General features: G+C 44.0%; 1 protein-coding gene across 2 annotated transcripts in view; it reads right to left on the bottom strand.

The window, feature by feature from the left end:
- Window positions 1-21266, bottom strand: part of EIF3C (eukaryotic translation initiation factor 3 subunit C) — a 484610-nt gene that overhangs the window by 78871 nt on the left and 384473 nt on the right. For both annotated transcript variants that reach the window (XM_044085060.1, XM_044085061.1), the window contains exon 18: window positions 15702-15767. In XM_044085060.1, the coding sequence (XP_043940995.1) occupies window positions 15702-15767 (66 nt within the window). The remainder of the gene's footprint in view (window positions 1-15701; window positions 15768-21266) is intronic.

Here is a 21266-nt window from a genome sequence, read left to right as displayed (position 1 = left end):
TGAGACAAAAAATCTAACACTGCTGGAATCGGAGCAGTAAAGGGATCCAGATTTCTCTGTGAAGCCCAAATGGAAAAACGTTTCCACTTACTACTGTAGACTTTCCTGGTAGAGGACTTATGTGCAGGTACACAGGTAGATACAGGTGCCGCTACCAGGATGGATTTAACTGGGGAAGAAATACCAGGAGTCCTAGCAACTAAGGTAACTGGAGAAACCAAGCTGCGAGCTTGAGGCTTTCCAGATTTGGAGGAAGAATTCCTGAGGTATGATAAATAAGATCCGGAATGGGATCTAAAATCCAGGGCGGAGCTAGAAGATTAAAACTGCAGGCAACGGAGCCAAACTTGACGAGGCCAGAATGGTGCTGAGGATAACTCTGCTCCCCAACCAACGAGCTTTCTGTAAGAATTTTGTCATGAGTCGAAGCGGGGGATAAGCATAAAGACGACCAGGTGGCCAAGCATGGACAAGAGCTTCTCTGGGGGCTTCCCTGTCGGGGGAATTAGAGCAAAAAACTCGCTGCACTTTGCATTCGACGGCAATGTGAAGAGATCGCAGCAAGGCTGACCCCACCTGAGGAAGATCTGTTCTGCTACATAAGGGTTCAGAGACCACTCGTAAGGAGAAAGGATAGTTCTGCTCAACTTGTCTGCCAAGATGTTCGCCCAACCCAGAATGTGCGTTATCAGAAAGCGGTTGGTGGAAATCGCTCAGTCCCACACTCTCATGGCCTTTCGACAAAGTGGATAAGATTTGGTTCCCCCGTTTGTTGATGTACCAGACCAATGAGACTGTCTGACTGGACCGCAATAGTTCCCAGAGGAAGAGAAGCATGAAGGGCCTGCAATGCTAAAAGGACTGCTCTCATCTCTAGAATGTTTAAATGGAGAACGGTCTCGCTCTGAGTTCATGTGCCTTGGACAGTCCTGCCCGAACAGTGCCCCCCCCCCAACCAGGAGGTGTCCGTGGTCACCATGGCTTGGGGCGGAGGCTCAACAAAGGGGCGTCCTCCTCGCAATTCCTGGGACTGAAGCCTCCACATGAGGGAATTTTTGCACACACTGTTCAGAGGAATGGGAAAGTCTAGAGGCTGATGTAGCAGAGACCACTGAACTTGTACCGTCCACTGTAACACTCTCATATGCAGACGTACACAAGGAATCAGATTTACAGCTGCTGCCATGGACCCTAGGGCTCTTAGGACTAACTCTGCTGGGGGTGCAGGAGACTGGAGGAGTGCCAATACATGATGGGCCAGGCTGTGAAGTCTGTCTGAAGTCAAAAATATCCTGGCCTGAAGGGAGTCCATCCTTGCCCCTATGAAGTCTAGGATTTGAACAGGTTGGGGGGAAGACTTACTGAGATTTATTGTGATCCCCAGCCGGGTAGACAACTGAAGAAAGAAATCCCTGGCTAGTACAAGCTGATGCCTGATGGAGGCAGTGAGAAGCCAGTCGTCCAGGTACGGAAAGACCTGAATGCCCCGAAGCCTCAGGTGGGCCACTACAACTGCCATGACCTTGGTAAACACCCTGGGGGCTGTGGTAAAACTGAAGGGTAGGACCCTGAACTGGTAATGACTGGCTCCTAGCCGAAAGTGGAGGAATCTCCTGGATCATCTGTCCATCAGAATGTGGTAGTACGCATCCCTGAGGTCTATCGAGCACATCCAGTCTTCCTCCTGCAAGAAGGGCAGGATAGATTGTAGAGTGATCAACCATAACTTTTCCTTGGCAACGGACAGGCTCATCGCGGACAGGACAAGAATCGGCCTCAAGTCCCCCCGTCTTTTTTGGCACCAAAAAGAACCTGGAATAGATGCCTGATCCGGACTGGTCTGGGGGCACTCGCTGGACTGCTCTTTTTTCTAGTAGATTCTTATGTCCAAAGCTGCCACCTCCCTTTGAGCGGGTGGGACATCGAGGCGCCTTGTGCATATTGGGTTGTTTATGAAGGGAATAGAATAGCCTCTGGATATTATTCAAAGCACCCAGTGATCCAACGTGGTAGACTCCCATTGAGCTAGGTGCCTCGAGAAACGCCCCCCTGACTGCCTCCAGAGAGGAGCAGTCGGGCAACCCCTCAGGTCTGCTGCGCGGGTCGGTAAAAAGTTCCTGTGACCCGAAGTTCTTCAGTTCCCCTCTGCCTCTGGGTCGGCGTCCACCTTGTCCTCCTCTGCCACTAGGAGAGAAGGAGTCCTGAGCATTCTGGGACTGTTGAGATTTCCAGAACCATAGTTTCTTTTGCCTTCGCTGGTTCCTGCAGAAGGACCTTTAAGGGTTAGAGAAGTGGATCCCGACTGCCGAGAGCGTTTTCCTGTCCTTCTCGCTCTGGACAAGCTTATCTCGAACGGTCTTCCTAAACAGGGTCGAACCGTCAAAAGGGGCGTTAGTGAAGGACACTTTGAAAGGTTCCGAAAAATCGCAAAGCCGGAGCCAGGCATGACGCCTCATGGCAATACCGGACCCAGATGCCCTAGCGGCTCCCTCGGTGGCATGAGAGTAAACGCATGGACGTATTTGACACACTTAAGAGTGGCCATACGAGCCGAGAATGCCCATTTATCCTCAGCCGAAATGGACTCCAGGGGAGCCTCGGTGTACTCTTTCACAAGGTCTGATTACATGGGCCATGTAATTCAGCGCCCTTATAGCAAAGTTAGCTGAAGCAAAAGTCCACTTTCCAAGACGATCCATTGCCCTGGACTCCTTGTCCAGGGGATGGACTGAGGAACTTTCTTGGGAGAGTTCCTTTTTGGTGGCCACCGCCACCACCATGGCATCCACTGGGGAACCCTTACTCCAAGTGGCTTTGTCTGCAGGAGGGCTCAATACCTTGTCAGGTCATTTGGGTATTGGCTCTACAGTGTCCGGTTCCTTCCAGGCTCTGGTGGTAATAAGGTCCACCACAGGGTCGGCTAGGGGGGACACCCAAGAGGTAGATGGGCCTGTATCGAACACCTCCAGAAATAAAGACTGGTCTGAGAAAGGTTTTTGGGTGGACCAACACCCCCTGGTGAAGAATTTCCATTATGTCTCCGAAGGAGACGTCTTCAGGGGGTGATCTGGGGGAACTTTCCCCTTTCTCCAAGTCAGTATCTTCAGTGAGGGACTCAGGGGAATCCATGTCTCCTTTTGCACTGGCATTTGCGAGGGGGCCTCCTCCTCGGACTCTCCGGGGAGAGCTCGCAAACTGTCTCGTATTTCTCAAGGGGAACTGTCTGGGGCGTACCGGATACATGCTGTCCTTAGGAGGACTGGATGATGGAAAACAAACTCAGTTGCGAGGGAGCAGGGGCGGACTCCAAGGAAAGAGTGAGGGGGTCTGGATCCTCCAGATAACCCTCTCCACAACATCGAAAGCCGAAGGGGTACTGGCTTCCCTGAAGCTGGTGGTGTGGGTAGCCGTACCCCTTTGATCCGACGAGGGGATCAGAGCAGGGGCAGGAACAGCCGGACCCAAGGGGACAGTATGACCTGACCATAATGGGGCAGACACACTCATCCCCTCGGATTAGACGCCTAGATCTTGGCTCAGAGAGCTCATATCCAAAAAGGGATCAGACAGGCTCGAGGGCATGGTCGGCGTCGAGGTAGGAGGTACTATCGGTGCCAACCCCCTGACTCCGGGGCTCCTCGGATCCATAGACTCCGACACCAGAGGGTGGATCGGAGAAAGAGCTATCGGGGCAAATGTCAGGGCCAAATTCTGCAATTGAGTTTGCAGGAACCTTATCATCCGGTCCATATCGGCTTCCGAGAGGCTCCTAGTAGACCTCGAGGATGCCACTGACACCGGCTGGGAGGGCCAATGTGAGGATGACCTCGAAGCAGGCCGAGCCTCCTCCTCCAGCAAGAATTGTGGAGAACAGAGCCGAGGAGAAGACGGCCTTGCACTTTTTTCCTGGACACAATAACACTTTGGCAGCAGGGGCTGACTGATCTGGGCTGGCTTACCTCTTGCGACCCCTCTCCGTCACTTTCTCTTTCTCCCTATGTTTGTCTCTCTTGGCCTCTCTCTCTCCCTGCTTAGAGGTGGGAGTATGAGTCCCAGACAGGGGAGGAGGGCCTGAAGGCTTAACAGTCACAGCTGTGACTGAAGAAGAAGCCACAGAAGAAGTAGTTGACTCTGCAGGTAAAAGACCTGCAAGAATCAACTTGGTCCTGCAATCCCGCAGGGCCTGGGGGTTAAAGGCCACACAAATTTTGCAGGCCGATGTTAGATGAGGCACCCCCAAACAAGCTACGCACAGAGTATAGCCATCGGCCGATGACAGCTTATGGCCAACACTCTGTGCACTTACAGAAAGTGGGTTTCTGATTTTCCAACATTCCTGCTTAGACAAGCTAAGTCAGAAGCACACACACACAAGCTAAGGGTGGGAAGGGGAGGTCTACACAACAGAAAGTTTAGCAACTTTCCACGATAACCAACATCTAGACACAAAAAAACGGGAGAATAAGGGTAAGGTTTAAAACTGTTTAGTACTGAAAAAAAGGGCACACAGACTGAAAGCTAGATGAAATCTAACTAACCTTCCTGGAGCTCAGAAATCTCTTGCTGGCGAAGCCGCAGAAAACGAGATCTGGGGATTGGAAGGAGGCTGCAAGGTAGTATGGGTAAGGGGGATGAGCTTGGAGCTGGGATCGGATCCGTATCCGATACGGAACCCACAGGTTGATGATCAAATGAAGTTAAACTACTTCAGATCAGTTATTAAATTGTTGGAACTGAACATATTGTGCATATCTTTCAAGGCTTTAAGATTTATAATTACACAGACGGGGGGCTATCACTAAAGATTTTTTTTTCACAAGGATTTAAATTTGCTCCTTCCAAAATACTGCATGTTGCTGTTTGTTAGATGTTCAGATGTACACCAGGAAGCTCAATTTCCATCTCCTTTTTCCCCAAAATCGAGTGGGGCCTACAAATGAGGCGAGTGCACACACAAATATTCTGAAGAAAAGTCGTGTGTTCAATCCACCACTCCCCATCACCTCATTAATGTTTTTGAGAAGGAAGTGATAGAAGACATGTATGAATTATGGGCTCAGAATAGGAAGTCTTATGCCAACTTATGTTCTGATGCCATTATTCTCATGAATCAATTGAGGGGGGGACAAGGGACTGTGTATCATGACCCCCGACAAGGGAGGTGGTATAGTAATATTCAATTCAGAGATTATTCCAACATTATGCAGAATATTTTATTTAATGAAGAGAATTATGCACAGGTTTCTAAGAACCAAATGAATATTGCATATCAACGTATTGACAGTTACTTAGAATATGTCCTGCACAAACGTATTACTAATGACCTCCTACATTTTCTTACTAATTCCTATCCTAAGGTGCCGGTCATATTCAGAATCCCAAAAATTCACAAAAGCATCATTGAACCACCTTCTAGACCCATTGCTGCTGCCAGTGGCTCCAACCACAACCTGGCACTGTTTGTAGATAAAATGAATAAGCATGTAGTGAAGAGAGCAGTACAGCCAGTTAAGGATTCCTGGGATTTTCTAGGACAGCTTAAACAAAATCTATGGGCAGCTTATTTGGTATTTTTAACTATTGATGTGAAAGGGCAGCTACGGTGGTGCAGCGGTTAGCGTTGCCACCTCACAGCAAGAAGTTCTCTGGTTCAATTCTCGGCTAGGGTGCCTTCTGTGCGGAGTCTGCATGTCCTCCCTGTGGTCGTGTGGGTTTCCTCTGGATGCTCCGGTTTCCTCCCACATCCCAAAGACATGCTATAGGTGGATTGGACACTCTAAATTGGCCCTAGGCATAATGCGTGCATGTGTGTGCCTTCTGTGGAAGGTTGAGCGCTGGGCTGGCAACTCGACACTGTAAAACTCCACTGTCAATCATGAGCGGACAGGTGATCCGCTGTGGCGGCTCCTAACTGGGACAAGCCAAAAGAAGAAGAAAGAAGAACCATTGATGTGAAAGATCTTTTTTCCTCTATTCCTAAACAAGGATGACTACAATTATTTGAAGAGAGACTCTTTACATGTTCCACCTTGAATCACGATAAAGTAAACCTGGTATGTGAAATGATGTTGCCATGGGGGCTGCCTGCACCCCTACATATGCAAATATAGTACTATTAGGCTGGGAATGTATTCCACAAAGAATTTTGGAACAACATCCAGTTATACTGCTGGTTTTTGGATGATATCTATTTTGTGGAAGGGAAAAGTGGAAGATATCCCTGGCTTTTTATTAACCACCTGGAGAAAACTACCTAATTTTTGGAATTTACTTATAATTACAACACTAGAGATGTACATTACTTGGACACGACAATTTCCCATACACCTACAGGTTTCAAATCTAACATATTTCGTAAGTATACTTTTTGTAATTCTTACCTTCATTATACGAGCAACCATCCACTTTCACATAAGAATTGCACATACGACTTCAGAATTAAGTGATGTGAGGCAGGAATTTTTCACATTAAGAGATCTGTTTTTAGATAGAGGATACCCCAAAACAGATGGTGGAACAAATTATTGAAGAGGTTTACACAGGATGGTGAAAAAAATATAAGCCCCTGTTAGGAAACCACCCATTAACTAATATAGCCCCCACAGATCCTGGTGAAATGAAGATTTATGAGAATGGATGTACAGTACAATACAGTCCTACCTCATATGAAGTGAAAAACATATTAAAAAAGAAGTGGAGTACATTTAGGGTAAATAATGGTGCGTTAACTCGAGTGGGAGATAAACCAGTTGTTATCAGCAAGGTGGGCATGAATATTAAACATCTTATGGAAAACAAGTTGAATTTACCGAGAGAAGGTGGTTGTGGTACAACACCTTGTGGGAGGTGCTCCCAATGTACTAATATTTTCAAAGCACCTCAAACCCACCTAGCTAATAAGATGTCACCTACGATTATATTCAAGAAAGAAAAAATTGTTTTACCACCAGAGTGGTGTACCTTGTTCTATGTGACATGTGCAATGGATTCTATGTTGGGAAAATGGAGAGGGCGTTGAAAAGCAGAATCTATGAGCACGTATATGATGTTAAAAACAAGGATACAAGTGCATTATTATAGGCATTCCCTCACTTGTTCTAATTTTAAGGTTTTAAATTTGGTATTTTGGATACTGTGGACATAGATTTGAGGGGGAGTGACTGGAAGAATAATGAGCTGCTTTGGCAACTCAGACTAGCAGCTAATTTTCCACCAGGTATAAATGATTCCTTGACAATACTTCCAGCCCTGAAAGGAAAATTTATGAAACTAAGTACTTTAACATTTTTACACGCATTACTGTGCCTGCATTCTTAAACATATGCTGAAGGTATTTAATATAAAACAGTGCTTTATTTGTAAAAAAAACTAAGTTGGCTTGAATATTAACATCCTGTGTATTTAATATTGCTCATGTGACTTTTTTTGACAACACTATTGGCTCAGTTTTATCGATTATGTAACATGTACTGGTACAAAAATGGTTCTCGAATCAGTGTGCACTATTCTGATGAAGTCTTCTACATAAAAGACCAAAGCGCTTAATCTCGGTGTGTTTTTACTGTAATAAACAGAGTTCATATACAGGCTTGTTTGGTGCGTTTTCCATTTGGTTCCTCACCATCTAGAATCTTTTTGCCTACATAAATGTATTCCAGTCATTACTGTGTTGAGTATTGTGTCTTTTAACCAGAAACAGCCTGGAATAAAAATCTTGTCTTGAGTGCACCGAGTATTCCACACTGTCTTGTATTCACAGGTGACTCATCAGCAGTAGTACGACCTGGGATACCTATGCACTGGGGTGAGGGTGGGGCAAATAATTATACAAACTTCTACTGTGCAACACTGAGCTACTGTTTGCCCAACCAAGATGTCTACAGTTACAGTTTCCCATGCAGATATGTGAAATGCAATACTGCCTACTAGGGGTAATGGACTTTGAAAGACAGTGATGCAGATTCCACTCACACTAAATTAGCTTTGCTGGTATTTTCCACTCATACTAATTAGCTTTTCTGGTATTTTCCATTCCCTCATAATCTTGGGACAGCTGAAGTTTTTTATTTGCATGGTCTCTGTTGTGATGTGGCTAGAAAAGCATGTTCTTTCTATGAAATATCTTATCTTAAGTGTATTTCGGCTTTTCCTGGTTAGGGGTCGCCACAGTGGAACTCTAGTCTGCTAATGACTGGCAGTGGATTTTTGCAGGGGCAAGTTGCCAGCCCGGTGCCCAACCTTCAAAGGCGGCACACCCACACACGCACGCACCTACCTGCATGTCTTTAAAGTTCACTCAACTGCAGGGAGGACATGTAATTTCTGCAAAACGCAAAACTGTGGCATGATTGGTCTCTTTAAAAAGATCACATTTTGCCTTTTGTTAAATCTGCAATTACAGCAGCAGCTGGTAGAATGAAAAAAGATTCCCGGGTGACTAGGACAAAGAATTTGTGATCCAACCTCCTCAGTATAACTCTGTTCTGTCCAAAGCATGTATTCTCAAGATTAAACCTCAACACAACAAAACTGGAAGAGGGGTCAACAGCAACAAGGGCACATTTTGTCCTGGTCTGGAAGTTTCCATATGTACTTAACTTCTGCCAAAAATGAACCTTCATATGCAGTCATGCGAGCCACATGCCATAACCTTACATCCAAATTACTAGAAATATGCACCTTTCCATACTTGTCCAACAATCTTGACTATGGCAAATAGCAAAGTAGATAGAAGAATCTTCTTTCTAGACTGTGCTATGCAAGCAAGACATGCAAAGGAAAGTTGTGCTTTTTTGACTACCATAAACACACTAAAGTGCTGGTGCTCTACAAAGCTTGTCTGCACTTTTGGGTACTCATGGCAGTATATCAGACTACTGGTTATTAACCTTTGTGACATCTTCGAATTTCTGAAACGGAGATCACTGCTCACTTCAACTCTAGCAAACTTGCTCCTACAATATTTGGGAAAAAGATGTCCCCTGCAGGCCATCCAAGAATATGAAGTCTACTGTCTCAGCAAATGTAATCCCTTTTTTTAGGAAGGCACAGAAATATAAGGACACTTCACTACCCATCAGGTTAGGAAGGCACAGAAATATAAGGACACTTCACTACCCATCAGGTTATGGAAGTATTCAATCTGCACCATGTACAAATCTTCTCTGAATGTTAGAGGACAAAGGGCTCCTTTTTCTCCTCAGTGACACTCATCAGTGGAGATGTGTGGGTTTCAGTGCAATCAGTAAGTCTATACCGGCCCAGAGGAAGACCTAAATGGGTCAATGTGCTTCTGTTTTTGGAGAGTAGCTTCTTGTGTAACTTCACAATACTTTCTAGTGAGTACTCAGTAAATGAATTTTAACAGAGAGAGAAGTACTCCTGGACTGTATGGAATAGGATAAAAATGATTCAGCAGTGGGTATTGAAGGATTTTCTCCCAACATACCATTAGGATCTGTCAGAGAATTCTTGAACCCGTAACACTACTCCAGATGTTTCAAAAGGTGCCAATTTTATAGTAAAATGCTGAGACGTGGGTCTGATTGTTCTCTGGTTGCATGAACCCCTCCCTCTGTTGAGATGGTAGAAATTTTTTTAAATAGTTCTTACTGCCTGATTAAGACTTGTCAGATATTTCCTTTATATCCCCAACCCCTTTCACTCACTCACTCACTTCAGAATGCAAATGCTATGCTTATAACTATTTTTAGAGAGAATGTACTCATCGATTTAGGGGAGGACAGAGCCGAACATTGCGGACCAGACAATGACTTTACTATTTTCTTTCTTTAAAGTTTTTTTGTCAAAAAACATGGTCAAGAGAGGGTAACTGTGCATTTGAAGACTTAATACTGACGACAGACCAGCAGTCTTTAGATGGTGAGCACTAATGCAAGGCAGCTCTGCATTTTCATGGGAATTTCACATCATGTATATTCACAGGCATAACACCACGGTTGGGCCTCAACAGCTGGGAAAATGCAGCCAGACCACAATAAATACACAAGTAAACTTACGATCCCCAAGTACGAACAAGTACTTATTCATACCTTATACCGTTTTACTCACTTCCTTACTTCTATCGATTTCTTTCTCGACTCTATCTCTAAATATACTATAACGCTGATTCTCTCACTTCATAGTGCAATTCGTTTGTATTACACTACATTACCTTTAATTTCTCTATTCCTTACTTCTATCAATTTCTTCTCCACTCGGTCTCTAAATATACTATAACGCTGATTCTCTCACTCCATAGTGCGATTCGTTTGTATTACACTACATTACCTTTAATTTCTCTATTCCTTACTTCTATCAATTTCTCTCTCGACTCGGTCTCTAAATATACTATAACGCTGATTCTCTCACTTCATAGTGCAATTCGTTTGTATTACACTACATTACCTTTAATTTCTCTATAAGGTGGCCAACATTTCTCTAAACATTAAATCAATATCATAAAAGTTGCATTCATTCTTAACCAATGTTTTCACATTGTCTAATTCTGTATAATAATTTAAACTGAGGATGTTTTTGCAGCATTTTTAAAGATTGCAAAATTGTTCTTTAAATGTTTTTGTTTTACTTTGGAGTTCTCCCCAGGCTTCTGCTGAAAATCGGCTCTTACCTAGTTAGACTTTCCTGATCATTAGATGTCAATAAATAAAATAAATGACTTAATTTTTTTCTTATTTGCCAAACCTCCCACTTACCAGTCATCAACTCTCCTTCAGTCAGACACATTCACTCCTTCAAGTGTCAGTCATCTGAGGAGAGCCATTATTTTGGGCATCCATCAGTATTTTTTTTTTTTAATTTTTATTTTCATTTTAAAGCCCCATATCCCTGCTCACACTTGGCTGCACACAGGAATAGGTTATGCAACACTGTCCATGATGGACTTTCCCTCAGTTCCGAAGGGGATGTTACTATCAAGCAGTCCCATGCACTATGAAGTACAGGAGGTAGCTTTCCTTGTCTTCACTGGAGAATCAGCACCTACCTTGTTTGCCTCAGACAGAACAGCATGCCCCCACTCCATGGAGTGGTGAGCCTGGTCTAAGCCCTTCACTGCACCCCATCCCACTTGGCTCCTATGCTATAAACCACAGGAGACACAGTCAGGGATCCATTGCTCGCTATAGTCCCATGGAGCCAGGTATGTAGACACATTAATGACTGACAGTGAACCTCCATGAAGATATCCTTTCTTAAATTTGTCACCCTAAGGAATCATTCTATGATCTTTATTGGCTCCTGGTGCTTAATTTCTGCAGTCACCATCAGTTCCAGTGCAACCCAGGCACAGGCTGGACTCTCATGACGCGTTACCCACAAACTTATGCTGCTTCTTATTCTTTAAGCTATTCACCCTTAGAAACAGAACTAGCCATTCTACCATATCTTCCTCACATTCTTCAATGTCTGAGGTGCAGCTGGCTGGATAATGGGTCTGAACTACCACAGCTCAACTGATGCATCTCGATTCAGGTGTGGTACCCATGTGGCATCTTTCAGTCCTCTGCAATCTTACTGCTGAGAAGTGACCAACTGAAAAGTTCTGTCATGGGATCCACCTTCACACACATTATGCTTCACAGAATTCTGAGAGGCATATTATCATGGACTTGTGCAGTCTAGATTCCTTGCACAGCTTCTTTGGACAAGAGACCATCAGCTGTTCAACCCTTTCTATCTTACTTCCCTTTCACTGTGGAAGCCTCCCGTCTTCTTACTTCTCTATCATTAAGGAACTTAAGGTTGGCATAACGGTTAAGGTATTTTACCTCACAGATAAGTAGTATAGGGTTTGATTCTCAGCAAGGGACACTGGCTAGGCTTACAACTGTCAACAAGGGAAGCTAGCCTAGTACTAATCTATGAACAGAAAGCTATTTACACTTGGGGGGGGGGGGGATCAACAGAGCCCGGGAACTATAGACACACAAGTCAAACCGGTCTCATCTGCAAGGTCACTGAAAGAATCATCATGGACCTTATCAAGAAGGACACAGGTGACCTTCAAACTCTAGACCTAACCCAATTTGGCTTTGTTAAGGGTAGATCATGCTCATTAAACCTGGTGAACTTCTTTGAGAAAGTCACCAAAACCCCTGGATAAAGGTAAGACGGTGCATACCGCCTATCCTGACCTGGCCAAGGCTTTTGACACAATCTTCCAGTAAGGTATCATTAAAAAACTCTCTCAGAGATTAACCCTTACATCACTAGATGGGTAGCCAATTGGTTTACGGACAGAACACACTGTCAAAGTTGGTGACTCTACCTCTAACAGCAGACCCATCACCAGTGTGTACCACAAAGTGTTGTGCTGGGTCCTTTATTGTTCAGAATCTACTTCAGAAGTTAAATTAGATGTCCCTTGGCTTACCAGATTTGCTGATGATTACAAATTGGGTGCAATCTTTGAGTCCCCAGTGATGTTAACATACTACAGTACAGGAAGGGTTAACAAAATGACTGGTGTCAAAGCCACAGCCTAAAACTAAATGCATAAAAGTGCATTATTATTCCCTTTAGCAAAGTAGGATTCCCCGCTAACTACAGTTCTGACCACACCCCTCCTAAGCTCAAACTCAGGTATGCGAGACCTAGAAACACTGGTAGATATCAATCTGAACTTCGACCACCAAGTTTCCTTGGTGGTAAGGAAATCATTCTACATTGTGCACCTCATAAGTAAGGGCGGTGCATTCAGGTCTAAGGATGTTAAAGCCCCACTGTACTCCACTCTCATCAGACCAGTAGAAGAATACAATGCGCTCTTTTGCATGCACCTCAGACACCAGCAGCAGCTGGAGAGGCCAGAGAGGTTCCTCATGCAGGGCCTCCAAACCAGACTAAAAGCCCTTTCACTGTAGTCTATCGTATAAGCTGCTCAGAGATGACTTACACCTGGCCTACAAGGCAGTCTCCGATCCTGCCCTGATGGATATGCTTCACATTCGTAAATCTAACAGCAAGAGAACTGTTCTAGGGATCTTAACCTAACCCGTGACATTAACAGAACATACTGGCGAGACAAATAGTCTCCCAGAGACTGCATCTAGAACAACTTCCAATTCATGTGAAGCAGAGCTCTTTACTGATAGCATTCAAGTGCAACCTGGACAAATGAATGGGAGATCACAAATTCACTCTTGGGGGTGGCACTCACGTCTCTCATGGACAGGAGGAGTCGGTGCGGACTGCAGACTATCTGTGCAAAATACGCTCATTTAAGGACAGATGGAGCAACTTAGGATTAACATGGCTAGGCTTGTAAGGGCTCTAGGGCAGCTAGCCTAGTAACCACCTATGAACCTACAAGACCAAAGTGAACAAGAATTTCTGCCTTGTTAGCATCCTTACTATATTCCCTCCCCTCCTTTTGCAGTCTTTGAATATTTGTTTACACTTTTCTTCATTTGCCTGTGTACCTCAACAAACCCTTCTCTCGAATTTCTACTCCACTCCTTCTCCAGCTTTACACTTTAAAGTTTGGCCTGGGTAACTCATATTCCCGTCCATATGTTTTCCCCCTTCTTTACAGTTTTTGGAATACTCTAATCTGACTGCATTTTACTTCCATTCTCAGCACTAGCTTCTTCGTCTCCTGCTTTTCAGGCCTGGTGTAAGACTTTACTTATCCCTAACATATGAACTGCATGCTCTGTTTAGTTCTCTGCATCTTCCTGTTTGCCGCAGTTTTCCCAGCATGTTTACAGTACCATACTTCTGATGCATCTGTTACACGTCTGTATCATCCCTTACTGTGCAACAAACAGTGCCACAGTCACTCCTAGCCAGGGGTGCCTTTACAAGTTCTCTAAATCAGTCATCCTTGAGTGGGACCTCTGAACTGCTGTTTTTCTCTTCTTGCTTTCTTGTACAAAACGGCTGACTTGTACAATATTTTGATTAACTCCTTCTACTTCCCAGATTTGGATGCAGGAATATCCAAGTCTGCTTCTCACAAATTGACTACATCCACACTTCCTTATAAGAATGACCTGCACAAACCAATTCTTTTATCCTGTTCCTCATCATTTCACTACTACTGCTTTTCTGTACCTAGTACAGAATGTTATCATTAGGTGCCTCCCTTCCTTCTCAGTACTGTTGTCAGGGAACCTTCCTTCTCAGTACTGTTGTCAGGGAACCAACTTGTCTCTTCAAGTCTCCTTCTCCTGCCTGTTGCTCTCAGTTCTTGGTTACCTCACAGGTAATAACAAATCTTGCACAGACTGCTACACAACACATCTTGTGTGTCACACACTGATACTCTTTCGATTCAATCTGTTCTCCCTGAAGTGATATCCTGGGATTCTGAGGTTCTAATCCCATCCATCATATACCCAAGTTCCAGTCCTCTCGCCCTCCGCTCTGTTAACCTGTCCCTCCTACTTTTACAGTTAGTATTACCCCCCCCCCCCAGTTCCCATCCACACTTCCTTTTTCATATCATGACCCCCTCTTATCCTTCTGCCTGCTAGGCTTCTACTGTTCCACAGTCTTGTATGTTGTGTCCCTCCAGCGTTCTGCACTTGCTTTTATACCTCTAACCTTTCCACCTCTTGTCTTGCCTACCCGTTTGGGCCTCGGATTCCTTCTGCTGCCCCAACCCCAGACACCTACAATTCAAAAATACAGCTGATTTGATACGAGACTGAATTTCACCAGTGCCGTCCTACATGAAAGTAAAGCAGAGTCCATACTTGGCTTGGAGGGACATTCTACACCATGCCTTCCGCTTCGGTTATCCATTAATCCTAGATGGTCTGGCTCTCAAAGAACGGAGCTGTAATCCCCGATTCTACCCTTTCTGACCATACTGCCAGCAGCCACGACAATGCTACTTTGTAGTAAAACTGGCATGCCCTAGCCACATATTCGCCCATTCATCACACCTCAGTTTTGCTTACTAAGTCATTACTGACACCAAAAAAAAAAGTCATTTGGAGGTCTGTTGTCCTGTCAAGTCTCAAGACCTGGTACAGTGCTCACTGACAAATAACCAGCCAGCTTCAACTTGACTGCTTAACTTACATGCCGGGTGACACGAGGTTTCAATTACTACTTCAAACTCCCCCTGTACTCTTAACACTACAGACTGACCTCCTGATTTACCCTCTTCTTCCTGTGACTGCCAGAATAATGCCTCAGTTTGCATAGAAAAGAACACAGGTTCATAGGCAGATACCAGGCATGTAGCCCTGGAGACCACACAGGAGCCTAGGCCAGTCTCTCAACTACTCCAAAGCATTCTCTGGTTAACTGGCTTGCTCAGAGAAATTAAAATGTGGACTGCTTAAGCAGCTCATAGCCTTAACCCTCTGCGCTAACTGCCAAGCCAACACTTAATACAAAACATTCTAAAGCATAGTTAATTTACAAAAAAAGTCACAAAGTATGAAAATCTGCATGCAAAACAAGTAATCTGGCTTTAATCTGGCTTTGCTATATGCACAATGTGTCTACAGGTAATAAATTTAAGGAAGAGGGGGAAACACGTACTTTGACAATCATACTAAGAAAACATCTTAATTTTTCATTTTAGGTTTTCTCACCATTAAAGAGCTGCACAGCAAGCTTCTGCTTTTAAAACACTGGTGAAGATTTACCTCTGAGGCCAATTCTTCCAAAATAAATCCACAAATGCTTTCCTTTTAGGCAACTGTAAAAACATGCAGACTTACCTGATAGAATCATACACACTGCTGTAGGTGAACAGATAAGTTCTGAGAGACTCTTCTTGAATCTTTCTGCAAAGAATGAATAAAAGGAAGGGTTACCAATTCCTGAGCACATCATATTTAGATTTTTTGATCAATATAATAAAGCTATAAAATGCAGCACAGATTGCAGCCACAGACTTAGTTCCCACAATCTTATGGTCTCTTAAATAACATTTAAGTTATCACTTTACTAAGGGGAACACGCAGATCACCAGTGGAGCAATCTAGTTTACCTGATGGGATCTACAGTTACAAAAACAGCTTAAAAATCAAAAGTTCTACAATAGAGAAAGCATATGCTGACCCAATGTTCTCAGCTTCTGCACCTCCACATACATAATCCTCAACTGACCAGTCAGAAGCAATGGTGTGAAGTCAACATTGTACTACCAGCATGACTTGAGGAACCATTACATTTGTAGTACTGTGGTTCCTTGACCATGCCTCCTCATGCTGGAAAGTTTGGAAAACAGCACACTACCATAAAACTTCAAATATTAACTTCACTTTACGAAATCAGCTCCATACAAGTAAAGGCCCAGGGCTCAGAACCAAAGCATACTGTGAAATGGAAAGAACTTACCATAACAGCAGATCTTCTGATCACTGTTTCAGTATTCCAAGCAGTTGGGTTATGTTGCCAAATAACTTGTCCAGCTGAGGTTCCAAAGCCTACACCTTTTAGAGTGTCGTACTTCCCAAGTATGACGTATGCCTGTGGGTGTAAGTGTATAAAAGCAGACATGGGTGCAAGGCAACCTCAGACTATCTCAAAGCCAGGAAGGAGACACCCGAGAAATAACCACAGAGGTAAAAGGCCAGACAAGAAGAGGAAGGTAGTATTCCAAACAGCAGGGCATTTCCCAAAGCTAAAAGGTAGAAAGGGTGCACGAAGTAGGCATAGAAGTGTCAAACAGACTGCAGGAGGATGGGTCTGGCTCTTGAGAAGGCATCAATCCTATAGTGCTTTGTGAACGTGTATACAAGACTAAGAGCTGCTGCTGGAATAGCACTGGAATCTATGCCTTTGTAAGAAGTTACAGCAGGGAACAGCTCGAGCAGAATAAGCTTTTAATGGACAAGACAAGGCTTTACCATGGTGGATGTAGCAAAAGGAGATGGCCACAAACATCAGTTAGCAATAGTTTTAAAAGTGGGTTGTCAACTTGGCTTTTTTGAATGAGACAAACAGCTGGTCCATTTTCCAGATATCTTTGTCTTGTCCAAACAAAACCTAAACTGCCTGCGCACATCTATCGAATGAAGAATTTTCTCCCCCTTGTTTGGAGGGTTACAGAAGTAGGGAGGCTAATGGGCTGGTAGGGGGCCAACTCATTACTACCTTAGGTATAAAGAAGGAAATGGCCCTAAGCGAGCCCCTACACTTATGAAAGATAAGGGAGTAGAAACCATAAAGATTTGCTGTTCAGACACTCTCCTAGCACAAGTAACGGCTACTAGGAATATGGTTTTCCAGATATAGAATTTTAAAGTGGAGGCTGCTGGTTCAAAAGTTGGCAATGTCAAGTTTTTCCAGATCAAAGTTTACGTCCTGTAAAGGAGGGATATGTTTCCTAGATGGATTTAAGTGACAGACTCCATTCAGAAACTGCTTGACTAAGTCTAGAAAGCAAAGGGGATCTAGAGGAAAACGGGCAGGGATAGCAGATGTGTGCCTTAAACCCATTACAGCTGAGTGCACCTTAAACTCATTACAGCTGAGTGCACCTCCAGGTATTTTTGCAGTTACCTCCTACTGTGCCTCTAGGCGTCCAAAATTGCTTGTTCATATTAACTAACAATTCCAAAATTGTGCTACATACAAGGTATCACAATATTTTATCTTGAAGCATACATGATGGCGCACAAAATTTTATTGATATTTGACCATCATCAATAAATATTTATTTGAACTGTAAAGTGATAACTTCATTTTTTAAAGGCTCAAGCCACACCCACTGGGAGTTAAAGGTACACACTCAAAAGGGATGTACTGGAGGGAATGAGTTAACAGAGGAATAATTTAGACAGTCTTAATAGCTCACAAAGACACTGCAAGATAGTAGGAACCCCAGTTTGTGTAGGGTCCTGTTTATTAACATGACCAGGTGGAAAATCTTTTTTATTTGAATATGTAAGACTTTCTAGTGGCAGTTTTCCTAGACTCCTTAAGAAACTGAGGCATGTCTTCTGAAAATTAGTGTCTGAAAGGGATCCGAATCTATTCATTCCAGCTGTCATGCTGGGGGAATAAGAGGCTGGGATGAAGTAGAGATCCCTTGCGTGGGGAAACCAAACCTGCCATGATGGCATCTAGCTAGATGATGAGGGAACCAATGCTGCCTGGGCTAAAAGGGGGTCAACCAGCAAGACTTCTTGGCTTGTCCCCTCTCTCTCTTTAAATTGACCTTTGGGATCACAGACAGAGGGGGAAAGCCATACAGAAGTCTCGCCCTTCAAGGAAAGGACATGGCATCTGTCCTCCAAGCCTGAAGATGAGGAGTCCTTAAGCAAAACAGCCGAAGCTGCTTGTAAGTGGAGGCAAATAGATCTTAGGAATGCCTCATTTGTAGACTACATCTAGGAAGACCTCCTTGTTCAATATCAGCTTGTGCGAGTCATCATGGGCTCTGCTTAGAGAATCTGCCAGGGCACTGTCCCACAAGGGAATGAGAACAACTTGGAGGGACAGATATGATTTCACATCTTGTTCCCAACGTAAAACCATCAGTCTGTAGATCTTGTGAAATCTGCCCCCCCCCAAACACACTTGTTTATGAACAATAGTATTTGTCTGCGAAGATTCTCGGTGAACCATAAGTGAGAAAAGACTTGCAAAGTTTCAATGAGTGCCCACATTTCTTCCCACTGACATATTCCATCTTTTGTTTTGGGATCCTTTGTCTTTTTAACCCTTAACAGACCTATCTGTGACCCCTAAGTTTGGTTTAAGGCATCTGTGTGCAGGTCCAGTGAGGAAACGAGCAGTTTAAAATGAAGGCCAGGGTTGAGCTTCATTTGAAGATAACCACCAGAAAATGAAGCAGTGGAATTTGTGTCCAGAGGATGGCAACACTGTGATCAGATGGACTTTGGGCACTACTGATCTTCCTCATAAGAGGTCTTGCCAAAGGAACTATGAGTCTGCCATAAACCGCAGGGTCCTGATAATTTCCCTTGCAGAATAGGCAATACAGTGGAAGAAGGTACTTAAAGTAGTTTGTGAGAAGTGGCCACCTCTTCAAGAAGGAATGCCATCATAGGCTGTGTATTTAGCCTGCAGCCTAAGAAGATTAGGTCATGTGTAGGGTTCACTGTAGACCAAGTTCAACGTGAACCTCAGTGTCTGAAGTAGGGAAAGTAGTGTAAGCAATACAGTACAAGAGTATCTCCTGGGAAAATGCCTGGACAGTTTTTTTGCAAGAGACTATAGCTGGAGTCAGGCTTCTTGTAAAGACTCTGGTGAAGGTAGATAACTACGTAAAGCAGTGAACTGACAGTGTTTTGAACAAGCTGAAAATCGTACATCTGTATAAGGAATGAATGAGGATGTGCATATAAGTATCCTTCAAATCCAAAAGATACCAGGAAGGCCCAAGGGTGAAGGAAGGAGGCCCTGTAAAGTCAGTATTTCAAAAAAATGCGCCTTTAGAAAGGTGCTGAGATGGAACAGATCCAAACTGTGGTGGAACAGGTTCTATTGTACCTTGCTCTTGAAAAGCCTGACGACAGGAGGAGAGAGGCTTACCTGGTTGAAGAAGAGGAGACATGATATCTTTGATGGAGGAAATCTCCTTCCAGACATTTTGTAACCTTGATGAACAATACAGAGGACCCATTTGTCTGAAGTTACAAGCTGCAAAGCAGAGGGGTGGAAGAGGTCAGTCTCTGAAAAGTGAAAAGGGGAAAGAAGGGATCGACTGCGGAGAATGGGGGAAGGCAAGAATGTCTCTGGCTGTCCCCCAAATCTCTTTCTAGGCATCTTTCTGCGCTTGGGAGCAGACCTAGGGTCCATACAAAAGACAGAAGTGGGTTTGGCTGGGTGGCTCCCTCTGCTATCTTGGAATAGTGAGGAAGATTTGTTTGAAGTCCTACGTAATTTTAACATGCTCTTGCAAAAATTTAAATACTTTGGCTGCCTCTGGACCATACTAAAGATTCCGATGGACACGGGAATCCATGAGTTTCACCCTCACATCCTCAGGCAGACAGGGAACAAAGCAAAGCATATCTTCTGAGGACATAACGAGTAGCTGCAGCTCTATAACTGCACTTAATACTACATGTTTGCTACCCAAGTAGTCTGTGCTACCATGGATATAGCCTGCTGCCTATCCGATCCTTCTCATTCTTAAGAGGACAAAGTTTTGTTCACATCAGCCAGGACTGACAACAAATGTTTGGTCATCTGAGTTTGGTAATCTACTGCTCTGAAAGCTAGAGTGGTTTCCCATGCCTATCCATTGGCCTACCATCTTTACACCTAGGGGTAAGACATTAGCAACTGGTAACAGTCTGGATAGTTCATCAACAGAAATGGAAAAATCAGAGAGGTCTGCTAAAGGATTTTTGTGTAAGAATTTAAGTCTTCCAGGACTTTACAAAAACCTATCAGGTTTCTCAGGAGCGGACGATTGTGAATCAGGTGCAGTTGAAGTGGATGCAAAAGCATCTGGAAAAACCTCTGAAGACTGGAGAGACAGGAGCAGGCATAGAGATACCAACTTCAAGCAGATTGCAATCTCTTTTCTGTGCATTAGATATTTGTCTGGATTACCATTCAAAATGCTTTATCATGTCAGAGATGGTTTCCCAAAAGGAGATTTCCTCCAAGGAGGATCAGGGGATAAAGTATCCCCCTCCTCATTAGGAATTTGTCCTGGTGAATGAACCTGGGATGAGCAGGTCAGGGAATGCTCTTGTGAATCATACTCCGCCTCCTCCTACTCTGAGGAAGACTCACGTCATCTCTTCTAAAAGATAGAAGGAACAAGGGCAGAGGGAAGCAAAGGAAGGATGTTTGAGTGCCAAAACGAATATTCCATCCATTCTTTTTCCTGGCATATTTGAGGTGGAAAGATTTTTGTTTTCTGCTTCTATGGAATGATGTGCACTTTTCCCATATACAGCGATCCGACCCCTGAAGTACTTCCATCAAAGTTCTTGACACATCCTCATCAACTAAAATTTGAAGGATCCCTTGAGACCCTTCTGAAATTATAAGCCTAGGCTCCTCCTTCTCCACTGTATCAGTAAGGTTAGTAGTATCGGACATGCGTGAATCAGACACCAAGTCAGCCTCCAGCGAGGTTGTGGTAGAGGAAGCCTGAGAAGCTGAACATACCACGAGCTTCATTAAGGCCTCACTGGGTATGTCCCATTCCAAATAGACAGAAGATTGTTCAGGCTTGGCCTTTTGAATTTCTTTTTTCAGAATGGTTTGAGCATTGGGTAGAGGATTGACATTTTTTTTGCTTGAGCAAGTCACTTAAGGCTCAGAGTCTTTAAAAAGCTATTAATAATGGA

Source organism: Protopterus annectens, chromosome 10.part0 (genome assembly GCF_019279795.1).
Source record: "Protopterus annectens isolate FY-2018-M chromosome 10.part0, PAN1.0, whole genome shotgun sequence".
NCBI classification, from domain to species: Eukaryota; Metazoa; Chordata; order Ceratodontiformes; family Protopteridae; genus Protopterus; species Protopterus annectens.
Note: the sequence above shows the minus strand (reverse complement) of the source record. Positions and strands in the feature narration are given on the sequence as shown.